This window comes from Saccopteryx leptura, chromosome 1 (genome assembly GCF_036850995.1).
Source record: "Saccopteryx leptura isolate mSacLep1 chromosome 1, mSacLep1_pri_phased_curated, whole genome shotgun sequence".
In the NCBI taxonomy this organism is placed as follows: Eukaryota; Metazoa; Chordata; class Mammalia; order Chiroptera; family Emballonuridae; genus Saccopteryx; species Saccopteryx leptura.
In genome coordinates, this window is record NC_089503.1 from 183,930,637 (window position 1) to 183,954,449 (window position 23,813).

General features: G+C 43.9%; 1 protein-coding gene and 1 non-coding gene across 9 annotated transcripts; one reads left to right on the forward strand and one right to left on the reverse strand.

Annotated features, from left to right (window-relative positions):
• Positions 1-129: 129 nt before the first annotated feature.
• Positions 130-23,723, forward strand: GGPS1 (geranylgeranyl diphosphate synthase 1). Of its 8 annotated transcripts, none has more exons than XM_066382393.1 (5): positions 132-366; positions 1,016-1,072; positions 5,358-5,453; positions 19,971-20,041; positions 20,977-23,723. In XM_066382393.1, the coding sequence occupies exons 3-5, from the start codon at positions 5,381-5,383 to the stop codon at positions 21,736-21,738; spliced, it is 906 nt and encodes a 301-aa protein (XP_066238490.1). In that variant the 5' UTR covers positions 132-366; positions 1,016-1,072; positions 5,358-5,380; the 3' UTR covers positions 21,739-23,723. The 8 variants fall into 8 exon arrangements, with proteins under 8 accessions (XP_066238538.1, XP_066238498.1, XP_066238490.1 ...); XM_066382411.1 differs by having other exon boundaries at positions 134-366; positions 5,358-5,450; XM_066382441.1 differs by lacking the exon at positions 19,971-20,041 and having other exon boundaries at positions 130-366; positions 5,358-5,450.
• TRNAV-CAC (transfer RNA valine (anticodon CAC)) lies at positions 20,773-20,850 on the reverse strand. Its single transcript has one exon. It is a non-coding gene; the product is annotated as a tRNA-Val (tRNA).
• Positions 23,724-23,813: the final 90 nt, after the last annotated feature.

A 23,813-nucleotide genomic window follows, 5' to 3' on the forward strand; every position in this document is an offset into this window, starting at 1 on the left:
GCTTCCAGGGAAATGTAGTCCAAACTCTGGGGCCAGTGCACAAGCTCTTGCCCACAAGAACTGCAAGACCCGCAACTCCCTGAGTCTGCGTGGGACGGAAGGGGGGGAAGGGGTGGGGCGACAAAGCAGCTGGGAGGCAGCAACAGCGCCTGCGCAGTGTGACCGGGATGGCGCAATTTCTTGCACAGAGTAATGCAGTGTTGTGGGCGGCTGAGGAGGGCGGAGAGTTCTGTGATGAAGTAGTGGGAGTAATTTCATGTAGGCGTCAGAAGGAGCAGTGGTTTGAACTACACAGTAGGAAGTTGATGCTTGGGTACTGCTACTCCCAGACCGGCGGCGCGAAAGCTGTGATCTCATCGTTGAACCGTGAGCGGCTGTGGTGTGGGCTGGGGGGACCCGGATGGGGAGGAGGGCGGAGCCTGAAGTAAAGAAAGACGGAGGGTGAGGACCCGGATGCTGAACCGGATTGTGTATGAATTATCTGTCTCCTTGCTGGAGACAGGGAGGAGCAGGAGGGGACAGAGCGGACGAAAGGGAGCATCTGAGTCGGAGGAAGCAGCAGTCTCTTGGACCCTGCAGTTCTACTGACTGAGTAGACCTGGAGGCTCTCTGCCAAGCCGCTGTTGAAAATCAGCCTCGGAGTTGTTTAAATCCCCCGCCCGCATCTCCGGCGTTTTCTGCAGACCCGTCATCTCCCGGAGTTGAGTGGAAGGGTTCCCTGCGCTTACATTTGTATGTCTATATTTAGCCATTCTGAGACCAGACCATTCCCTTGATATTTTCATTTTTTATGTGCAAGTGTATGCCGGATTTTATCATCTAATAGTGTTTGTCAACCGCTGGTCAGCCGGTCAACCAGAAACTTCATGTTGGTCTAGGAAAGAGTTAACCATCCTGCTATTGTATGAAGACTATAGACCCAGTGATCTTAGGCGAATTCGCTTATGCTTAGGGTGATTCCTGCCTTAGGGGTCCCGAAGTTATTCTATTTTCTCTGCTCCCCATGTGTAAAAAGGTTGAAAACCACTGCAACGCATGTTTACTGAGCAGCCCCTACCACGTGGAAGAACTGGTGAGACATACCGATATTAATGGATACAAGCGAGTGTGAAATTGCAACAGCAATGAGTGCTACAGAGCAGAGTTATGTGGTGACAGGAATATGAGATAGGGAATTTGGCGTTGGGACCTAAGAGAGGGCTCCCCCCTCTCCCAGCAAGTGAAGATCGACTTGAGAGTTGAAGGGTTGGCAGGAGTTAACCAAAGGGAAGACAGAACAACACGTTTGTAAGCCTCCTGACAAAAGGAAGCTTTTGAAATATAAGGAACTGGGGTCATAGGGGTGGGGGCACAGAACCTTACACACTGTGTTAAGGGATTTTGTTCTGTCGAAAGGGAGATAGACTCCCCTTTGAAGATTTGGATTTTGCAAAGATCACTAACACAAGTAACACGACGAGGAAGTTACTGCAGTAGTCACACAGAGGGGAGAATCTTTGTATTTTTAATCTGTCCATTGTTTGAACAGATTTAAAGTAGTTTTAGTTTGCAAATGAGTGGTTTCAGACTTACATAGGCATTCTTTTGTGTTATTCAATATAAAAATAATAGAGTTCAAGTAATAAATTAGTGCCTCTTCGTAAGATAGCTGAAATTAGAGACCCTGGCTGGATAGCTGGGTTGGTTAAGAGCATCCAACCCAGAGGCGCAGAGGTTGCCTGTTCGATTGATTCCTGGTCAGAGCACATACAGGAACAATGTTCCTGTCTCTCTCCCTCTCTCTTTGAAATCAATAAATTTTAAAAATTAATTTTTTTAAAAGAGGCTGGTTAGATCACATGCCACAGTGTGTAGAACTCAGACTTTTTTTTTAAGATTTTATTTCTTGATTTTAGAGAGAGGAGAGATAAAGGCGGAGGGGAAACAGGAAGCATTAGCTTATAGGTAGTTGTTTGTCGTATATGATTTGATCAGGCAAGAACAGTGTTTCGAACTAGCAACCCAGGATTCCAGGTCGATGCTTTATCCACTGTGCTACCACTGTGCTCCTCAGATTCTTAAGAAGACACAGAACACATTGTTTTCCAATACTGTACCTAGAAAAATTGAGGTTCCTATGTTTTCCCACTGCTGAGAATACTGTGTATAAACAGTCATCTGGGATAGAAACCATAAATTGACTTGTTAGATGGGTGTTTTTAAACTTACCAGTGAGAAAAGGAAAAAATAATTTTAAAAAATTCATAAACTAGTATTTTAAGTCACAAAATAAAACATCAACTAAAGTGCTAAGAATTGAAACAAAGGTTAGGCTCTGATTTCTGTACAACAGAGTTACATGTTACCTAGAGATGAAAGAAAATTCTTAAAAGTTGGTCTCATTGATTTTTGTTTTTTAAGGCAAGAGGAGGTAAGATAGTGAGGCAGACTCTCATATTTCCCCCGATGAGGATCCATCGATAACCCCTTCTAAGGCTGATGCTCAAATACCACGCTATTTTTATCACCCGAGACTGATGCCCTGAGACTAACTGAGCTATCCTCAGTGCCCGGGGCCACACTTGAACCAATCAAGCCACTGGCTGCAGGAGGGGAAGAAGGAGAGAAGGGAGAGAGAGAGGGGTGGAGAAGGAGATGGTCATTTCTCTGGTGTGCCCTGAGCAGGAATCCAACCCAGGACTTCCATATAGCAGGCCGACACTCTTTCCAGGTTCTTTTTTTTTTTTTTTAAGTCAAATGTATTCTGGAAACTGTGAAAAAGATAAACATGATTTTTGCTCTTAACTGAGTTGTGTAAGAAATGGGTACTAATTGGTTTAGAGAACTACGGTAGGTAAGAGATGCTTTTTGTTATTCTACCATTGTGTCCGTTAATAATTATCCTTTACCTGAGCAGTTACTCTTCCTGTATGTTACCTTCTTTAATTTCTTAAGAATGAGATAACCTATGTCAAAGCTTAAGCAGTATAGGTAATAAGTTCTACTAAATTCGTTTTTGGATTATTTCAAAATATTTTCTGGACTTTATTTCCCTTGTGATATACTTAGTATTAGTATAAATTATTGGTCAAGGCAGATGTAAAAAATTTCTGTATGTGATGTTTCCCTTTGAAATCATATTACTAAGATGATTTCCTTTGGTTCAATGCTGATGTTTTATTGATTATTTCTCCTACATACTCTAGAGTAAAATACAAAAAACACACTTTTCTTGTCAGCCGAAACACAAAGGTTGCTGCTTAGATCCTGGGTCAGGGCACATAAAGGAGGAACAGATTGATGTTCCTGTCTGTCTTTCTCTCTTGCCCCCCCCTTCCCCTTCCTCTCTTTTTAAAATCAATAAATAAAACAGTTTAAAAAGAAAAACAACAACCCTTTTTGTGGGACACTCGAAACCATGTCAACACAATAAATTAAAAATAAAAATGTTAAATGGAAAAAAACCACACTTTTCAATTCTTCAGGCTCATGATCCTAAAGACCAAATCATTGTCCCAAGAAGCAAAAGAAAGCTTATAAAAGGGGAGAAAACCTCCTAAAATGTGCTAAAGATGTCAGAGCAATCAGAAAACTAATGTGAAGACCAATAAAAATAATGGGTTTTTACAGAGAGAGTGCAGGTTCAGTAGTAAAGGAGAATTTTAGGAAGACTATGAGCGTTATGCTGGAAAATATTGAAGTAAATGTAAAATTCTGAATAATATACCATGGCAGTATATAACATATATTTGTCTTACTGCTCATAGAAAAAGGTATATTTACTAATTATATAATCAAATATAGAAGAAGCTAATTCTCTGGATTTGCTTTAACATTGATTTGATAGAACAATATAAGCCTTTTATGATTAAGTAGGAAAGGCTTAATATAGATTTATAGCTATAAGTTTTGCAATATAAGTTATGTAACTTAAAATTCAGGTAAACACTTTACCAATCACTTGAATGAAAACTTTTCTTTTTTTAAAATGAGATATAATTTACATGCATAGTTCACCCATTTAAAGTATACAGTTAGCCCTGGACAGATAGCTCGGTTGGTTGGAGCATCATCCCGAAGTGCAGGTTGCCAGTTCAATCCCCAGTCAGGGCACAGACAGGAACAGATCAATCTTTCTCTTCTTCTCTCTTTCTTTCTCCCCCCCTTCTCTCCCTCTCTAAAATCAATAAATAAAAATTATAAAATAAAATATATAATTAGGCCTGACCTGTGGTGGCGCAGTGGATAAAATGTCGACCTGGAAATGCTGAGGTCGCCGGTTCGAAACCCTGGGCTTGCCTGGTCAAGGCACATATGGGAGTTGATGCTTCCAGCTCCTCCCCCCTTCTCTCTCTCTCTGTCTCTCTCCCTCTCTCTGTCCTCTCTAAAAATGAATAAATAAATAAATAATTTAAAAATATATATATATATATAATTAGGTGGGTTTTAGTATACTCACTGGGTTGTGCAACTGCCACCACAGTCTAATTTTAAAACGTTTTGATGCCCCGAAAAGAAACATTGCTCTCATTAGCAATCATTCCCTATTCCCCTATCCTAACTGTAGACAATTACTATCTACTTTCTGTAACTATAGATTTGCCTGTTTTGAATAGTTCATATACTATAAATGGAATCATAACAATATGTGGTCTTCTGTGACTGGCTTCTTTCACTTAGCATATTATTTTCAAGATTTCATATGTGTAGAATTTTCTTTTAAAATGAAACAAAGTCTGGCCCTTGCCAGTTGGTTCAGTGGTAGAGCATCATCCTGGGATGTGAATGTCCCAGGTTTGATTCCTGGTCAGGGCACACAGTAGAAGCAACAAACTGCTTCTTCCTCCCCTCCTCCCCACCTCCCCTCCCTCCCTCCCTCCCTCCTACCCTCCCTCCCTCCCTCCCTCCCTCCCTCCCTTCCTTCCTTCCTTCCTTCCTTCCTTCCTTCCTTCTTTCCTCTCTCTCTCTTCCTCTCTTCCTTTCTCTCTCTCTCTTTCTCTTCCCCTCCTGCAGCCATGGCTCTATTGGTTCAAGCGCATCCATGGGTGCACTGAGGATGGCTCCATGGAACCTATACCTCAGGCGCTAAAAATAGCTTGGTTGGGAGCATGGCCCCAGGTAGGCAGAGCATCAGCCCCAGAAAGGTATTGCAGGGTGGATACTGGTTGGGGGTGGCGCATGTGGGAGTCTGTCTCTCTTTCACTCTCCTCTCACCTGGAAAAGAAGAATGAATGAATGAAGGAAGGAAGAAAGGAAGGAAATTAAATTAAACAAAGTCTGGCTTTACAAAATCACCTTGAGATACAAATACCTTTTCAGTTTGACAGCCAAAGATAATTTACTTACTGAGATCATATTTATGTTTCTTTTCTTAACAGATCAGCTTTGAAATTCAAGAACAATGGAACAGACTCAAGAAACAGTTCAAAGAATTCTTCTAGAACCCTACAAGTACTTGCTTCAATTACCAGGTAGCAGTTCAGTTACTGTCCATGTAAGGTTCTTTTTATATAGTAGTGGTCATTCAAATAGCATATAGAAAAGGTTAGATTCACCAGCTCTTAACATTTTTCTATTTATGGTGAAACATATAGGAAGAATAATTCTTTGTTCTTAAATGGGACTTTTTTTTTTTCAGAGACAGAGAGAGGGATAGATAGGGACAGACAGGAATGGAGAGAAATGAGAAGCATCAATCATTAGTTTTTTGTTGCAATACCTTAGTTGTTCATTGATTACTTTCTCATATGTGCCTTGACCGTGGGCCTTCAGCAGACCAAGTAACCCCTTGCTCGAGTCAGTGACCTTGGGTCCAAGCTGGTGAGCCTTGCTCAAACCGGATGAGCCCGCGCTCAAGCTGGCGACCTCAGGGTCTCGAACCTGGGTCTTCCGCATCCCAGTCCGACGCTCTATCCACTGCGCCACCGCCCGGTCAGGCTGAAAGGGACATTTTTGAAGTAACCTTTTAAAAATATCCAAGTATATGACATAGCTAAAAAATAAAAGTACCGCCTGACTGGTCAGCTAAAAGGGACATTTTTGAAGTAACCTTTTAAAAATATCCAAGTATATGACATAGCTAAAAAATAAAAGTACCGCCTGACTGGTCAGCTAAAAGGGACATTTTTGAAGTAACCTTTTAAAAATATCCAAGTATGGCCCTGGCCGGTTGGCTCAGCGGTAGAGCGTCGGCCTGGCATGCGGGGGACCCGGGTTCGATTCCCGGCCAGGGCACATAGGAGAAGCGCCCATTTTGCTTCTCCACCCCGCCCCCCTCCTTCCTCTCTGTCTCTCTCTTCCCCTCCCGCAGCCAAGGCTCCATTGGAGCAAAGATGGCCCGGGTGCTGGGGATGGCTCCTTGGCCTCTGCCCCAGGCGCTAGAGTGGCTCTGGTCGCGGCAGAGCGACGCCCCGGAGGGGCAGAGCATTGCCCCCTGGTGGGCGTGCCGGGTGGATCCTGGTCGGGCGCATGCGGGAGTCTGTCTGACTGTCTCTCCCTGTTTCCAGCTTCAGAAAAAAAATACAAAAAATAAAAAAATAAAAAAAATAAAAATAAAAAAATCCAAGTATATGACATAGCTAAAAAATAAAAGTGCCGCCTGACTGGATGGTGACACGGTGAATAGAGCGTCGAACTGGGATGCGGAAGACCCAGGTTCGAGACCCTGAGGTTGCCAGCTTGAGCGCGGGCTCATCTGGTTTGAGCAAGGCTCACCAGCTTGGACCCAAGGTCGCTGGCTCGAGCAAGGGGTTACTTGGTCTGCTGAAGGCCCACGGTCAAGGCATATATGAGAAAGCAATCAATGAACAATTAAAGTGTTGCAACGCGCAATGAAAAACTAATGATTGGCCCTGGCGGTTGGCTCAGCGGTAGAGCGTTGGCCTGGCGTGCCGGGGGGACCCGGGTTCGATTCTCGGCCAGGGCACATAGGAGAAGCGCTCATTTGCTTCTCCACCCCCCCCCTTCCTCTCTGTCTCTCTCTTCCCCTCCTGCAGCCAAGGCTCCATTGGAGCAAAGATGGCCCGGGCGCTGGGGATGGCTCCTTGGCCTCTGCCCCAGGTGCTAGAGTGGCTCTGGTCGCAGCAGAGCGATGCCCCGGAGGGGCAGAGCATCGCCCCCTGGTGGGCAGAGCGTTGCTCCTGGTGGGTGTGCTGGGTGGATCCCGGTCGGACGCATGCGGGAGTCTGTCTGACTGTCTCTCCCTGTTTCCAGCTTCAGAAAAATACAAAAAAAAAAACTAATGATTGATGCTTCTCATCTCTCCGTTCCTGTCTGTCTGTCCCTGTCTACTATCCCTCTCTCTGACTCACTCTCTGTCTCTGTTAAAAAAAACAAAAAAAAAAACCCTGGCCGATTGGCTCAGTGGTAGAGAGTCGGCCTGGCGTGCAGAAGTCCCGGGTTCGATTCCCGGCCAGGGCACACAGGAGAAGCGCCCATCTGCTTCTCCACCCCTCCCCCTCTCTTTCCTCTCTGTCTCTCTCTTCCCCTCCTGCAGCCGAGGCTCCATTGGAGCAAAGATGGCCCGGGCGCTGGGGATGGCTCCTTGGCCTCTGCCCCAGGCACTAGAGTGGCTCTGGTCGCAACAGAGCGACGCCCTGGAGGGGCAGAGCATCGCCCCCTGGTGGGCAGAGCGTCGCCCCCTGGTGGGCTTGCCGGGTGGATCCCGGTCGGGCGCATGCGGGGGTCTGTCTGACTGCCTCCCCGTTTCTGGCTTTGGAAAAATACCAAAAAATAATAATAATAAAAGTACCTAAAACATTTGAGTACCTTTTTGGAGATTTTGTTTTGTTCAGTTTTCAGAGAGGATAGAGAGAGAAAGAGAGAGAAAAGGGGGGAGCAGGAAGCATCAACTCTCATATGTGCCTTGACCGGGCAAGCCCAGGATGTCGAACAGGCAACCTCAGCGTCCCAGGTCGACGCTTTATCCCACTGCGCCACCACAGGTCAGGCGGAGATTTTGTTTCATTTTGATTTGATTTTGAGAGTGCATTTATTAAAGCTGGGGACAGTGAAATAAGGAAGAGCTTAGGACAGAAGAAGCAACAGGAGAGAGCCTAGGTGGGCCTGCTTTGGCTCATTAGAAATAAAAGTCACAGTGAAAGAAGTGAACTAAGGTGGGGCTGCAGTTGTTTCACTAAAAAGTCAGAGAAAAGGGGGCCTTGGAGACAGGCTTCAGGTGTTTTTAGCCTGGGAAAATCCGCTGCTGCCCACTGCCTCCCTGGTTGCAAGTCTCTTGGGGACCCTTAGAGTTTAAGAGATACACACCTGAGAAGGAAGAAGGGTATGGGCATTCTCCCAAGAAAGAGAACACTGAGATTTTATTCTTTATGGATGCCACATATTGCTATTCCCTACTGTATAGATTAGGGAAACTATGCCAGTTTGTACAACAAAAAGCTTCACTTACCTTCCACATTCATGTTTTCCACTATCACACACACACTTCATTTCTTACACTACTAATTTCCGTAAGAGCCAAATAGTAATGCATCTAAAATCACATTATTTAAAAGCATAATGCAATTATTATATAAAGATGGGCCACCCGGACATGGCTTCCTATAGTTACACCTGCCTTATCATGTTTATGTGTATGTGTATATTTTATTTTGATATATTTTGTCTGTTTTTTGTTATTTTTACAGAGACAGAGCGAGAGTCAGAGAAAGGGATAGATAGGGACAGACAGACAAGAATGCAGAGAGATGAGAAGTATCAATCATTAGTTTTTCATTGTGGCACTTTAGTTGTTCATTGATTGCTTTCTCATATGTGCCTGGAGCATAGGGCTACAGCAGACGGAGTAACCCCTTGCTCAAGCCAGCGACCTTGGGTCTAAGCTGGTGAGCTTTGCTTAAACCAGATAATCCCGGCCCTGGCCGGTTGGCTCAGTGGTAGAGTGTCGGTCTGGCGTGCAGGAGTCCCAGGTTCGATTCCCAGCCAGGGCACACAGGAGAGGCACCCATCTGCTTCTCCACCCTTCCCCCTCTCCTTCTTCTCTGTCTCTCTCTTCTCCTCTCGCAGCCGAGGCTCCATTGGAGCAAAGTTTGCCCGGGCGCTGAGGATGGCTCTGTGGCCTCTGTCTCAGGCGCTAGAGTGGCTCTGGTTGCAACAGAGCGATGCCTGGATGGGCAGAGCATCACCCCCTGGTGGGCATGCCGGGTGGATCCCGGTCGGGCGCATGTGGGGGTCTGTCTGACTGCCTCCCCGTTTCTGGCCTTGGAAAAATACAAAAAAAAAAAAGAAAACCCAGATAAGCGCGCACTCAAGCTGGCGACCTCAGGGTCTCGAACCTGGTCCTCCGCATCCCACTCAGATGCTCTATCCACTGCGCCACCACTGGGTTAGTCTTGATATATTTTTTAACTTTGGAAAAATGATAATATTGAGTAAAAATTTATATAGCCCTGGCCACATAGCTCATTTGGGTACAGCATCATCCCAATATGCTTAGGTTGCAGGTTCAATCCCTGGTCAGGGCACATAGAAGAATCAACCACTGAATGCATGAATAAGTGGAATAACATATCTATCAATTTTTCTCTTCCTCTTTCTCTCTCTAAATTTAATTATATATATATATATATATATATATATATATATATATATATATATAATTTATTTATTTATTTATTTTAAAGCCAAGGTGCAGGCCTGCCCTGTGGTGGCACAGTGGATAAATCATTGACCTGGAACACTGAGGTCACTGGTTCGAAACCCTGGGCTTGCCTGATCAAGGCATATACTGGAAACAACTACTATGAGTTGATACTTGCTGTTTTTCACTCTTCTTATGTGTGTGTATGTGTGTGTGTGTGTGTGTGTGTGTGTGTGTGTCAGAGACAGAGAAAGACAGATAGGGACAGACAGACATGAAGGGAGAAAGATGAGAAGCATCAGTTCTTTGTTACAGCACCTTAGTTGTTCATTGATTGCTTTCTCACATGTGCCTTGACTGGGGGGCTACAGCAGACCGAGTGACCCCTTGCTCAAGCCAGTGACCTTGGGTTCAAGCTGGTGAACCCGTGCTCAAACCAAATCTGTGCTCAAGCCGGCGACCTCTGGGTCTCGAACCTGGGTCCTCCGCATCCCAGTCCGATGCTCTATCCACTGCACCACCGCCTGGTCAAGCTCTCCCTATTTTTCTCTCTCCTCTCTCCTCTCTCTAAAAGTTAATAAAAAAAATTTTTTTTAAGCCAAAGTACAATTAAAAAATTTATGCAGCCTGACTAGTGGTAGTACAGTAGATAGAGCATCAAGTCAGAATTCTAGGTTCCCATTTGGAAACTCTAAAGTTGCCGGCCTAAGGTCAGGCTCACCAGGCTGAGCACAGGGTCACTGGCTTGAGCAAGCATGTGCTGGCTCGGCTTGAACTCCTCCGTCAAGGCGCATACTAGACGCAGTCAATAAACAACTAAAATGAAGCAACAAGTTATGCTCCTCTCTCCTCTCTCCTTCTTTCTCTCTTCCTCTCTGTCTCTTGATGCTAAAAAAATTAAAATGAAAAAAAAAAAGTTTAATTAAAGAAATAATGAGTTGTGATAAAATGATGTTCTCAACTTAATCACAATAAACACATTTTCATTTCTGTTCTAAAGTGAATGCCTTTCTTTTCGGCACACCTCAGTGGTAATATGAACGTTTCTACTCTTTTTTTTTAATTATTTATTGATTTTAGAGAAGAAGGGAGAGGGAGAGAAACATTGATTTGTTGTTCCACTTACTTGTGCATTCATTGTTTGATTCTTGTATGTGCCCTGACCCGGGATTGAACCTGCAACCTTGGTGTATTGGGATGATACTCTAACTAATTTAGCTACCCAGCCAGAGTTTTGTGCATTTCTATTCTTCAGTGAGTCTAGGGGAGATAAATATGGTTATCATAGATGGAAGTGTGGAACCTAGGGACACCTTGGAAACTATTGTGCATAGTGTCACTTTTATTATGGTAGCCCCTAATGGAGACACACCTGCCAAGGTCAGTGCTTCAAAATAATGGAGGGAAGACAGAAATGGAAAATGCAAAGGGAAAGTAGCCTACTGTTTTGAGAAAAATCCAAGAGACTGCTTTTGAGTGACATTTATTCAGCAGCCAGTAGGTTTACTTATTTCAGGGTCTTCCATTGAGAAACATATTATTGTTTCTCCTGCACTCTACCCATCTGTTGCTGGACTTCTTTTGTAACAAGTTGGCAAACACTGGCTGGAACCAGTTATCAGTACTGACAGGAGTCTAAGGAGGATCTCCCACTCCAGACATTCAGCTACTGTGCAATAGCAAGGACTACCTATAGTTAATTAAATTTTAACTGTAGTGGTTATTACCCTACGTAATTAACTTCTATAACACTTCTTTAATCTTCATCTGGAAGTAATATTTTAAATTATAACATGACATTTAAAAAACAGATGATGAAAAATAAGTATAAAAACTATATATTTATATTCTCTGAAAGTAGAGGAGAATCTCTTAACTAGTTGCTAAGGAAGGACCTGCTTTGGAGAGTAGGGGAAGGTTCAGGGAGTGAGTCAGGAGGCTGTTCATACACTCTGGGGATTCACCATGGACTCAGCTGTCCAACTGTTCCCCACATTTCCCTGTCTCACTTCTCCCCCTTAGGGACTACCCACGGAGGTGGACATGTGTGGTCAGAAGGGTTATTCCTTTTTTAAAATTATTTTATTTTAACCCAGGGCTCTGGAAGGATACCGAACCTTTATGCTTGTTACTTTCCCTCCATCTTCTCCTTAATTTTCACAGTCCTTCCCCTCCAGATTGACTGGTGCTCTACTTTGTTTCCTTTATGTTTCTTTTTCTATTTATTTAAAGATTTTAGCCTGACAGGTGGCGCAGTGGGTTGAGTGTCAACCTGGATGCTAAGATCTGAGGTTTGAAACCCTGAGGTTGCCAGCTCGAGTACGGGGTTGCTGGCTTGAGCATGGGATCATCCACATGGTCCCATGGTTGTTGGCTTGAGCCCAAGGTCACTGGCTTGAGCAAAGGGTCACTAGCTCTACTGGAGCCCCCCAGTCAAGGCACACATGAGAAGCAATTGATGAACAACTAAAGCGACACAAATATGAGTTAATGTTTCTCATCTCTCTCCCTTCCTGTCTGTCTGTTTCTCTCTCAAAAAAAGGATTTTATTTATTGATTTTATGGGGCAGAGGGTACAACAAGAAGTATTAACTTATAGTTGCTTCACTTTAGCTGTTCATTACTTCCTTGTCGTATCTGCTGTGACTGGGTAAGCCCAGAGTTCCAACCGTTACCTTAGTCTTCTAAGTTGAAGCTCTATCCACTTTGCCAACAAAGGTCAATCTCTTTTTCTGTTTTGAGTGTCTTTCTTTGCAGTTTCCGTAGTCAGCAGCTTCAGTGTAAATTCCTCTTTACCCTTGGTTTGGGGGTATTTTTGTTTTTCAGTATTTTGGGGTTTTTTTTACTTTGACTTTTTCCCCCTTTTTATTTATTTATTTATCCCCCCCCCCCTTTTTATTGAGAGGAAGTGAGCACAGGGAGGTGGATTTTCTGTTTTTCTTTTTTTTTTTAGCTCATGATCAGGGGATGGGCTTTTTAAAAATATGTGTCATTAATAAAGGTGTTTTTGAAAATACAGTGTGTTCGTAAAGTCATGGTGCACTTTTGACCGGTCACAGGAAAGCAACAAAAGATGATAGAAATGTGAAATCTGCACCAAATAAAAGGAAAACCCTCCCAGTTTCTGTAGGATGATGTGGCAGCATGTGCGCATGCACAGATGATGACGTAACACCGTGTATACAGCGGAGCAGCCCACGGCCATGCCAGTAGAGATGTGGATGGTACAGAGGAAAGCTCAGTGTGTTCTGTGGCTCAGTAAATTCGAATCCGTGACCAAAGTGCAATGTGAATATCAGCGCGTTTATAACGAAGCACCACCACATAGGAATAACATTACTCAGTGGGATAAGCAGTTGAAGGAAACCGGCAGTTTGGTGGAGAAACCCCGTTCTGGTAGGCCATCAGTCAGTGACGAGTCTGTAGAGGCTATACGGGATAGCTACCTAAGGTGCCCTAAAAAATCTGTGCGTGAGCCCACATCAAACTGCACCGAATAGGTATGAAACTGGGGGAGTTTTCCTTTTATTTGGTGCAGCTTTCACATCGTCTTTTGCTGCTTTCCTGTGACCGGTCAAAAGTGCACCATGACTTTACGGACACACTGTATATAGCCCTGGGCCCAGGCCAGTTAGCTCAGTCGGTTAAGAGCATCATTCCAAAGGTTGCAGGTTCAATCTTCGGTCAAGGCACAAATGGAAAGCAACCAATGAATGCACAACTGAGTGAAATAACAAATGAATGCTACCATTCTCCCTTCCATTTTTCTCCATTCCTCTTTCTGTTCCTCTAAAAATCAATCAATAAAAAAGATTAAGCCGTGGCTGGATAGCTCACTTGATTGGAGTGCTGTCCTGGAGCACAGAGGTTGCCAGTTCAATTCCCTGGTCAAGGCACATATAGGAGCAGCTCAATATTCCTGTCTCAAAAAAAAGAAAGAAAGAAAGAAAGAAAGAAAGGAAATACATAGTTCTGGCCAGGTAGCTCAGTTGCTTAGAGCATTGTCCCAATACACCAAGGTTGTAGCTTTCATCCCCAGTCAGGACACATACAAGAGTCAATCAATGAGTGTGTAAATAAGTGGAACAACAAATTAATGTCTCTCTCTCTCACTTTCTCTTGCTCTTTCCTCTTTCTCTAAAATCAGTATTTTTGTTTTTGTTTTTTTGTTTTTTGTAGTTTTCTGAAGTTGGAAACGGGGAGGCAGTCAGACAGACTCCCTCATGCGCCCGACCAGGATCCACCTGGCATGCCTACCAGGGCGCAATGCTCTGCCCATCTGGGGCGTCGCTCTGTTGCAACCAGAGCCATTCTAGCACCTGAGGCAGAGGCCACAGAGCCATCCTCAGCGCCCGGGCCAACTTTGCTCCAGTGGAGCCTCGGCTGCGGGAGGGGAAGAGAGAGACAGAGAGGAAGGAGAGGGGGGAGAGGTGGAGAAGCAGATGGGCATTTCTCCTGTGTGCCCTGGCCAGGAATCGAACCTGGGACTCCTGCACGCCAGGCCGACGCTCTACCACTGAGCAAACCGGCCAGGGCCTGTTGTTGTTTTTAAATAAGTAAATCTCATGTGGTATCTCACCTTTTTTAAAAAATTTATTGATTTGAGAGAGAGAGGAAGAGAGGGAGACAGAAACATTGGTTCATTGTTCCACTTATTAATGCCACCACTGGTTGATTCTTGTATATGCCCTGACCAGATCGAACCCACAACCTATACATGTCAGGGAAACTTTTCAACCAACTGAGCCACCTGGCCAGGGCTATCTCACATTTTAATCAAATATACTCTTGCACCAATATAGAATATAACCTAAAGAAATAGAAAGTTGTGGTATGCATAATAAACCTATTTTTCACAGAGAGCTTCAGAGTTACTAAAGTGACTTAGTGTTGGGCCAGAATGTTCATTCTGTTATAGAGTTACTCTTAGGCCCTGGCCAGTGGTACAGTGGGTAGAGCGTTGTTTCGGAGCACTGAGGTTGCCAGCTTATCCCCAAGGGTGCCAGATTGACCCCAAAGTCACTGCTTTGAGCCTTAGGGCACATATGAGAAACAATCAGTGGGTGTACCTAGTGGAACAACAGTTGAAGTTTGCCCCCCCCCACCATCTCCTCTCTCCTCCTTCTCCTCCTCCTCTCCCTTTCTGTCTTTTCCTCTTTTTCTCTGTCCCTTTCCTGCCCTCTCTCTCCCTCTCTCTCCCTTCCTATCAAATCATTGGGAAAAAAATAAAATTACTCTTGCTAATAAAATATAATTAAAAATTATGGATATTAGGACTTTCTGAAATTAATGAAGTTGATGTTTGCTTATTTGCCCTACTGTAGGTCCTCAGGCCTTTGCTGGGGGAGGTGCAGGGTGAGCTTGAGAGTAGAGGAAGAAGAGGGGCCACGGAGATGGAGTTGGTAATTTTAAGGTCTTAAAAAAAAAAACCACAAACAAACAAACAAAAAAAGAAAACTAATTACTGTTTGTTTTACCTTTTTTTTTTTTTTTTTTAACAGAGACAGAGAATCAAAGAGAGGGATAGACAGGGACAGAAAGACAGGAACGGAGAGAGATGAAAAGCATCAATCATTAGTTTTTCGTTGTGACACCTTAGTTGTTCATTGATTGCTTTCTCATATGTGCCTTGACCGGGGGGGGGGGGGGGGGGGGGGGGCTACAGCAGACCGAGTAACCCTTTGCTCGAGCCAGCGACTTTGGGTCCAAGCTGGTAAGCTTTTGTTCAAACCAAATGGGCCCGCGCTCAAGCTGGCGACCTCGGGGTCTCGAACCTGGGTCCTTCCACATCCTAGTCCGACGCTCTATCCACTGCGCCACTGCCTGGTCAGGTTTGTTTTACTTTTGAAGGATTTCTGTGGCTAGCCTCTATTAGAAACTATTTGGGGAACCTGACTGAGAAGCTTGGTTTGGTAGATTGTCCCCAATACGCCAAAGATGTGGGTTTGATCCCTGGTCAGGGCACATACAAGAATCAACCAATGGGCCCTGGCTGGTTGGCTCAGTGGTAGAGCGTCAGCCTGGCGTGCAGGAGTCCCGGGTTTGATTCCCGGCCAGGGCACACAGGAGAAATGCCCATCTGCTTCTCCACCCCTCCCCCTCTCCTTCCTCTCTGTCTCTCTCTTCCCCTCCCGCAGCAGAGGCTCCATTGGAGCAAAGATGGCCCAGACGCTGAGGATGGCTCTGTGGCCTCTGCCTCAGGTGCTAGGATGGCTCTGGATGCAACAGAGCTACGCTCCAGAGGGGCGGAGCATCGACCTGGTGGGCATGCCGGGTGGAACCTGGTCAGGCGTATGCAGGAATCTGTCTGACTGCCTCCCCATTTCCAGCTTCGGAAAAATGCAAAAAATAAATAAATAAATAAATAATAAAAAAAAGGATCAACCAATGAATGCATAAATGAGTGGAACAAATCAATGTTTCTTTCTCTCTCTCTCTCTCTCTCTCTCGGTCTCTCCCCCCCTTCCTATCTAAAATCAATAAATAGTTTAAAAGTAAAAAAACTACACTGCTCACAAATATCAGGGGATATTTTATAGCTTCATATTCATTTTGAAATATTCCCTAATTTTTATAAGCGGTATTTTTGGGGCCTGACCAGTGGTGGTACATTGGATACAGCATCAACCTGGGACACTGAGGCCCCAGGTTTGAAACCCCAATGTTGCCAGCTTGAGCACGGGTTGATCAACATGATCTTGAGATCGCTGGCTTGAACCCAAAGGTCACCCCATGGTCAAGCACATATGAGATGCAATTAATGAACAACTAAAGTGATGCAACTACAAGTTGATACTTCTCATCTCTCTCTTGTCTCTCTCTCTTGCAAAACAAAACACTATTTGGGGACTTCAAGTATCAAGACCAGGGGTCCCCAAACTTTTTACACAGGGGGCCAGTTCACTGTCACTCAGACCATTGGAGGGCCGGACTATAAAAAAAACTAGGAACAAATCCCTATGCACACTGCACATATCTTATTTTAAAGTAAAAAACCAAAACGGGAACAAATACAATATTTAAAATAAAGAACAAGTAAATTTAAATCAACAAACTGACCAATATTTCAATGGGGACTATGCTCCTCTCACTGACCACCAATGAAAGAGGTGCCCCTTCCGGAAGTGCGGTGGGGGCCGGATAAATGGCCTCAGGGGGCCGGCCGCATGCGGCCCGCGGGCCGTAGTTTGGGGACCCCTGATCAAGACAGACCCTAGACCAGCGGTTCTCAACCTATGGGTCGCGACCCCGGTGGGGGTCGAACGACCAAAACACAGGGGTTGCCTAAAGCCATCGGAAATACATATTTTATTTAGGCGACCCCTGTGTTTTGGTCGTTCGACCCACAGGTTGAGAACCGCTGCCCTAGACTCTGATCAGAGGAAAAATATATTAAAATTGCAGTAACACCCCAATAAATTCAATTAAAAAACAAAAACTGCAGTACCTGTTAAGCCATTGATTGTGCAATTTCCTATAGTACATATATTCTGAAGTGAAATCATAAATGTGGCTCCACTTTGATTGTCTGTGTTCATCTTCTGAACTTGCTTTGTAACGTGATACGTGTACTTGACACAGTGCTACACTATAAGTATGGCCCAAATGACCTTTGTTAAACTGAAAAGTAGATCAAGTGTATAAAATATGTAATTACTATCCAGACCATGTTCACCTTAAGAGTTAGCAGACAGAAGAGACTGCTTTTTTTTTCATTTTTCTGAAGCTGGAAACAGGGAGAGACAGTCAGACAGACTCCCGCATGAGCCCAACCGGGATCCGCCCAGCACGCCCACCATGGGGCGATGCTCTGCCCACCAGGGGGCGATGCTCTGCCCATCCTGGGCGTCGCCATGTTGCGACCAGAGCCACTCTAGCGCCTGAGGCAGAGGCCACAGAGCCATCCCCAGCGCCCGGGCCATCTTTGCTCCAATGGAGCCTTGGCTGCGGGAGGGGAAGAAAGAGACAGAGAGGAAAGCGCGGCGGAGGGGTGGAGAAGCAAATGGGCGCTTCTCCTGTGTGCCCTGGCTGGGAATCGAACCCGCGTCCTCCGCATGCTAGGCCGACGCTCTACCGCTGAGCCAACCGGCCAGGGCCGAGACTGCTTTTTTTTAATACTTTATTTTTATTCATTTTAGAAAGTGGGGAGGGAGACAGAGAGAGAGAGAAGGGGGAGGAGCAGAAAGCACCAACTCCCATATATGCCTTGACCAGGCAAGCCCGTGGTTTCAAACCGGCAACCTCAGCCAGTTCCAGGACACCAGGACAACACTATCCACTGCACCACCACAGGCCAGGCAAAACTACCTCTTGAACCCTAAGAGAGCCTTCCTTTAGACTGCTCACAGAAAGTGAAACTGTCTTGTTTGGATATCTCATGGAAGTTTGTGTATTCATTTGTTGAGGTGATTGGTACAGAGAATATGTAGATAGGTCTTATAAAATACTGTTTTTGTTTACTGCAACTTTTTGTGTAACTATTTTCCTGAAACCTAATCTGAAATTTGGATATAATGTAAATTCACTTTAGCAGGAAGCTTTTGAAGTTGTTTTTTTTGTTTTTTGTTTTAGCAAGAGAGACAAATAGGAACGGATAGATAGGAAGGGAGAAACATGAGAAGCATCAGTTCATCATGTGGCACCTTACTTGTTCATTGATTGCTTTCTTATGTGTACCTTGATGGGGGTGGGGGGCTGCAGCTGAGCCAGTGACCCCTTGCTCAAGCCAGCGACTTTAGGCTCAAGCCAGTGACCAGGGGGTCATGTCTATGATCCCATGCTCAAGCCAGCAACCCCAATGCTCAAGCTGGATGAGCCCACACTCAAGCCAGTGACCTCAGGGTTTCGAACCTGGGTCCTCTGTTTCCTAGGCCAATGTGCTAGCCACTGTACGACCCCTGGTCAGGCTAAAGCATTTTTATTAAATGAACTGATTGTGGTTTTTGTCTTCTATTCTTTTATATTTGGACTAAAGTTATTTCTGGTGATAATTACTACCCAAATAGCTCTTGAGCTTTCCAAGAATGAAAAAGAATATTGGAAAACTAATAGTTCTTGTCAAACTCAGATGTTAAAAGGGAATATTTAAGGCTATAGTAGTTTCACTTTTTGGTAGGAAAGCACCAATGCTGTCCAGTCTCTAAAACCCTAATTTAAAGGAATGGTAGATAATTTTTTAAATTTTTATTTATTGATTTTAGAGAAAAAGGAAGGGAGAAAGAAAGAAACATTGATCTGTTTCTGTATGTGCCCTGATTTGGGATTGAACCTGCGACCTTTGGCAATCTTTGCATATGGGGACTGTGCTCTAACCAACTGAGCTATCCAGCCAGGGCTATAGTAGATAATTTTGAGAAGTGACTATATGAAGTAATTCAATAGCAATGTACATTTCATTAAAAATACCTATGTTCTCACCCTGGCCAGGTAGCTCAGTTGGTTAGAACATCACCCCTACATGCCAAGGGTGTGAGTTCAATCCCTGGTTAGGGAGCATACAAAAATAAAACAGTGCCCTGGCCGGTTGGCTCAGCGGTAGAGCGTCGGCCTAGCGTGCGGACGACCCGGGTTCGATTCCCGGCCAGGGCACACAGGAGAAGCGCCCATTTGCTTCTCCACCCCTCCGCCGCGCTTTCCTCTCTGTCTCTCTCTTCCCCTCCCGCAGCTAAGGCTCCATTGGAGCAAAGATGACCCGGGCGCTGGGGATGGCTCTGTGGCCTCTGCCTCAGGCGCTAGAGTGGCTCTGGTCGCAACATGGCGATGCCCCGGAGGGGCAGAGCATCGCCCCCTGGTGGGCAGAGCATCGCCCCATGGTGGGCGTGCCGGGTGGATCCCGGTCGGGCGCATGCGGGAGTCTGTCTGACTGTCTCTCCCTGTTTCCAGCTTCAGAAAAATGAAAAAAAAAAAAAAAAGTGACAGGACCAATAAGTGGAACAAATCAGTGTTTCTCTTTCTCTCTCTCTCTCTAAAAATCAATGTTTTTTTTTTATTTATATAAAAAAGACTTATGTTCTCTGAAATTGACAGTACTGTTTAGTTGCCACTAACTAGACTGGCATCCTTTGCAAATGAATGAATTAGCTCATAATTCCTAAAACCCCCATTTCATTCTAAAATTGTTGGTACAAATTAAGTTGAAAGTAGTGAGCTTACTAGTGGGTTGCTGAAATACCTTAGAATCTCTTTTGCCTGCCCTGATTTTAAGGTTGTGCTTTTTGGTACTTGAATTTCAACAGAAAGGGTGGGTAGGGGCTTACCAGTAGAAAGCAAGCTGTGCAGTGGGTAATGGATTGATGGGGCTGGATTTATCCAGTTTGATCTGTTTTTAAAAAATTTTCTGATTTTTTAAAACAATTGAATTATTTTATTGGCAAATTTTATTCTCTAATTGCAGGTAAACAAGTGAGAACTAAACTTTCACAGGCATTTAATCATTGGCTAAAAGTTCCAGAAGACAAGCTACAGGTATCTAAGCAATTCTAACCTCATTCTTTTTTTCTTACATTTAAAAAAATTTTTTAAGTGAGAGGAGGTAGACTCCCACATGTGCCCTGCCCAGAAACCCCTGTCTAAGGCTGATGATGCTCAGATCAGCTAAGCTATCCTCAGTGCCCGACGCCATCAGTAGCCAACCAAGCTATCCTCAGCACCTGTGGCCAACGCTCAAACCAGTCAAGCCACTGGCTGTGAGAGGGGAGGAGAGAGAAAAGGGGGAGAGGAACAGGAAGAGAGCAGATAGTCAGTTTTCCTGTGTGCCCTGACCAGGGATCAAACCTAGGACTTCTGTGCTTTATCCACTGAGTCACTTGGCCAGGGCTCTAATAACCTTATTCGTAATCCCCAAGAAATTAATGAGGTCACGTAAAAATGCTAGCTCTTAATTCTGTTAAAAGGTCATGCAAAATATTGGTTTTAAATTTTTTTTTTCTTCTTTTCCAAGTGAAAGAAGGGAAGATAGACTCCTGCATGTGTCCCAACCAGGATCCATCCAGCAACGCCCACCTGGGCCAATACTTTGCCAGTCTTGGGCCATGCTAGCAACTGTGCTATTTTTAGCACCTGAGGCAGAGGCTCCAGGGAGCCATCCTCAGCACCTGGGGCTGATGTACTCAAATCAATCAAGCCATGGCTGCGGGAGGAGAAGAGAGAGAGAAGGGGTAGAGGTGGGGTAGAGAATCAGATGGTCGCTTTTCTGGTGTTCCCTGACTGGGAATTGAACCCAGGACATCCACATGTGAGGCCGATGCTCTACCATTGAGCCAACTGGCCAGGGCCAAAATATTGTTTTATATTGAGCTTGCTAAATAATTTCTAGTTTTAGAAACTAAGACACCTGAGACCCTCATAATCTGTTAATAGTTCAAATATGAAAAAAATGTAATTTTTGTCTTCTTTTTTAGATTATCATTGAAGTGACAGAAATGTTACATAATGCCAGTTTACTTATTGATGATATTGAAGACAACTCAAAACTCCGGCGTGGCTTTCCAGTGGCTCACAGCATCTACGGGATTCCATCTGTCATCAATTCTGCCAATTATGTTTATTTTCTTGGCTTAGAGAAAGTCTTAACCCTTGATCATCCAGATGCAGTAAAGCTTTTTACACGCCAGCTTTTGGAGCTCCATCAGGGACAAGGCCTAGATATTTATTGGAGAGATAACTACACTTGTCCCACGGAAGAAGAATATAAAGCTATGGTGCTGCAGAAGACAGGGGGTCTCTTTGGATTAGCAGTAGGTCTCATGCAGTTGTTCTCTGATTACAAAGAAGATTTAAAGCCACTACTTGATACACTTGGTTTGTTTTTTCAAATTAGAGATGATTATGCTAATCTACACTCCAAAGAATATAATGAAAACAAAAGCTTTTGTGAAGATCTAACAGAGGGGAAGTTCTCATTCCCTACTATTCATGCTATCTGGTTGAGGCCTGAAAGCACCCAGGTGCAGAATATCTTGCGCCAGAGAACCGAAAACATAGATATTAAAAAATACTGTGTCCATTATCTTGAGAATGTAGGTTCTTTTGAATACACTCGGAATACTCTTAAAGAGCTTGAATCTAAAGCCTATAAACAAATTGATGCGCTTGGTGGGAACCCTGAGCTAGTAGGTCTAATAAAGCACTTAAGTAAGATGTTTAAAGAAGAGGATGAATAATATTAAGCCATTCTTGATTAGACCTGATAGCTTATTTTAGTTGATTATTTTTTTTTGTCTTTTAGCCTATCATCTTTTAAAAATTTTTGAGCAAGCTGTTTATCTCCAAAAACTGAGTGGACAGGCGTGATGTGGGTGCGGTGGTTTCCATTTAGAATTACTCTAATCGTTGTACAAAACTGAAAGAGTCAAAAGGAACCAGATTTAAATAGGTCTAACTTTAATGTCACAATATGCTATGTTGGTTTCTTGTGGCCAACTCGGCCACAAATGTTTGTTTGGTTGATTCTGTCAATAAAGAATGCAGCTTCCAGCTATTTCCTAACTGGACTATGTGGGCAGTTCCCAGTTCGTCTACCCCAGTTCAAGCCAGGGACTACTTGGGACAAGTTTTTGTAGCTAGCTGGCCCCAAGACAGTAACAACTCTTCCTAAATATTGCTGATTCAAATATCCGTCTTCCATGAGAAGACTGACAGAAATGGTGAGCACTCTGGTTCTTCTTACCTCATCCTGTTTTTCTCCCTCCCTGGCAATTCTGCTCTTTAATTGAGTAGTCTCCTTTAACGTGCTAGTCTTTTTTTATTTGAAAGTAACCATTGCCCTAAAACTGATTAGTATTTGGGTACAGCAATGTCTTTCCATTTGGAAAGAAATACAGTGCATGGAGAAGTATTTTAAGAAAGAGCCGTTAAAGCTTTTTTATATTTTCCTATTGTTATTAGTAAGAATCATAAAAGAGCTGTTTGCTCACTTCAAGTACAAAAGCAATGTGAAATGCCCTCTTCCTTCCCACCCACTACCCACCTTCAAGGTGCTTGGACAGGGAACTGTAGTCATCTTTAATCTCTAGGATTAAAGGAAAGAGTTAACCTGAGAGCTAGTGCCTAGCTGAAAAGTAGCCAAAGGCTACAGCAGGGGTCCCCAAACTTTTTACACAGGGGGCCAGTTCACTGTCCCTCAGACCGTTGGAGGGCCGGACTATAAAAAAAAACTATGAACAAATTCCTATGCACACTGCACATATCTTATTTTAAAGTAAAAAAACAAAACGGGAACAAATATATTTAAAATAAAGAACAAGTAAATTTAAATCAACAAACTGACCAGTATTTCAATGGGAACTATGGGCCTGCTTTTGGCTAATGAGATGGTCAATGTGCTCCTCTCACTGACCACCAATGAAAGAGGTGCCCCTTCTGGAATTGCAGCGGGGGCCAGATAAATGGCCTCAAGGGGCTGCATGTGGGGACCCCTGGGCTACAGTATCAGGCTCTAATTAGCTTTATAGTGCCTTAACCCTGATAATCCCTATTGTGTAATTTCTAGCCCTATGCCTCAGGAGCCATCTGTGGCCCAAGAAGTAGGAAAAAGGAGAACTTGATTTCTTTATTAGAAGTGTTGCTGACACCCCAAAATGAAAGTTTGTATTTCTCGAAACATTGAATTTTGATTGGTAATATAGTATGTTAGATCTAATCACCAGTACTCATGAGAATTTCTCACCAAAGCACTCAACTTAAATCTTTTTGAAAAGTTGGGTACTGCCTTTACTAACTTTTAAGATAATTTTAGTCTTCCATTTTAATTAATAGAGGGAAACTTCTTAAAATCACAGGGCTTTGTGCTACCTTATGGAAATTTGAATTTTATGCTAGGGATCCATAATTTAAAAAGGAAAAAAGAGCGTGACCTGTGGTGGTGCAGTGGATAAAACCTCAACCAGGAACAGTGAGGTCACTAGTTAGGAACTCGGGGCTTGCCTAGTCAAGGCATATATGAGAAGCAACTACGAGTTGATGCTTCCTGCTCCTTTCTCCCTCCGTTTCTCTCTAAAATCAATAAATAATAAAATCTTTAAAAGAAAAAAGCATTATTATTCGGGAAGGTCTAATGCTGTGCTAATTATATAAACTGTTTACCTTTAAGATAAAGATTGGTTAAGTAGATCATGCCTTACCTAATTAAAGTAATTTTGGCCTGGTGCTATTCATGATTCTTTTGTCATTTTTATTTTGCCTTTGTCAGTGACAGAAATACTTGACATTGAATTGGGGACTTATCAAGAGTTATTTT

What these genes read in the sequence shown, in the direction of transcription:
- GGPS1 (XM_066382401.1), top strand. Translation starts at nt 5,381, where the DNA reads ATGGAACAGACTCAAGAAACAGTTCAAAGAATTCTTCTAGAACCCTAC. An exon ending in CTTGCTTCAATTACCAGGTA is followed by an intron (nt 5,454 to 19,970) that starts GCAGTTCAGTTA and finishes CTCTAATTGCAG; the next exon opens with GTAAACAAGTGAGAACTAAA. An exon ending in TTCCAGAAGACAAGCTACAG is followed by an intron (nt 20,042 to 20,976) that starts GTATCTAAGCAA and finishes CTTCTTTTTTAG; the next exon opens with ATTATCATTGAAGTGACAGA.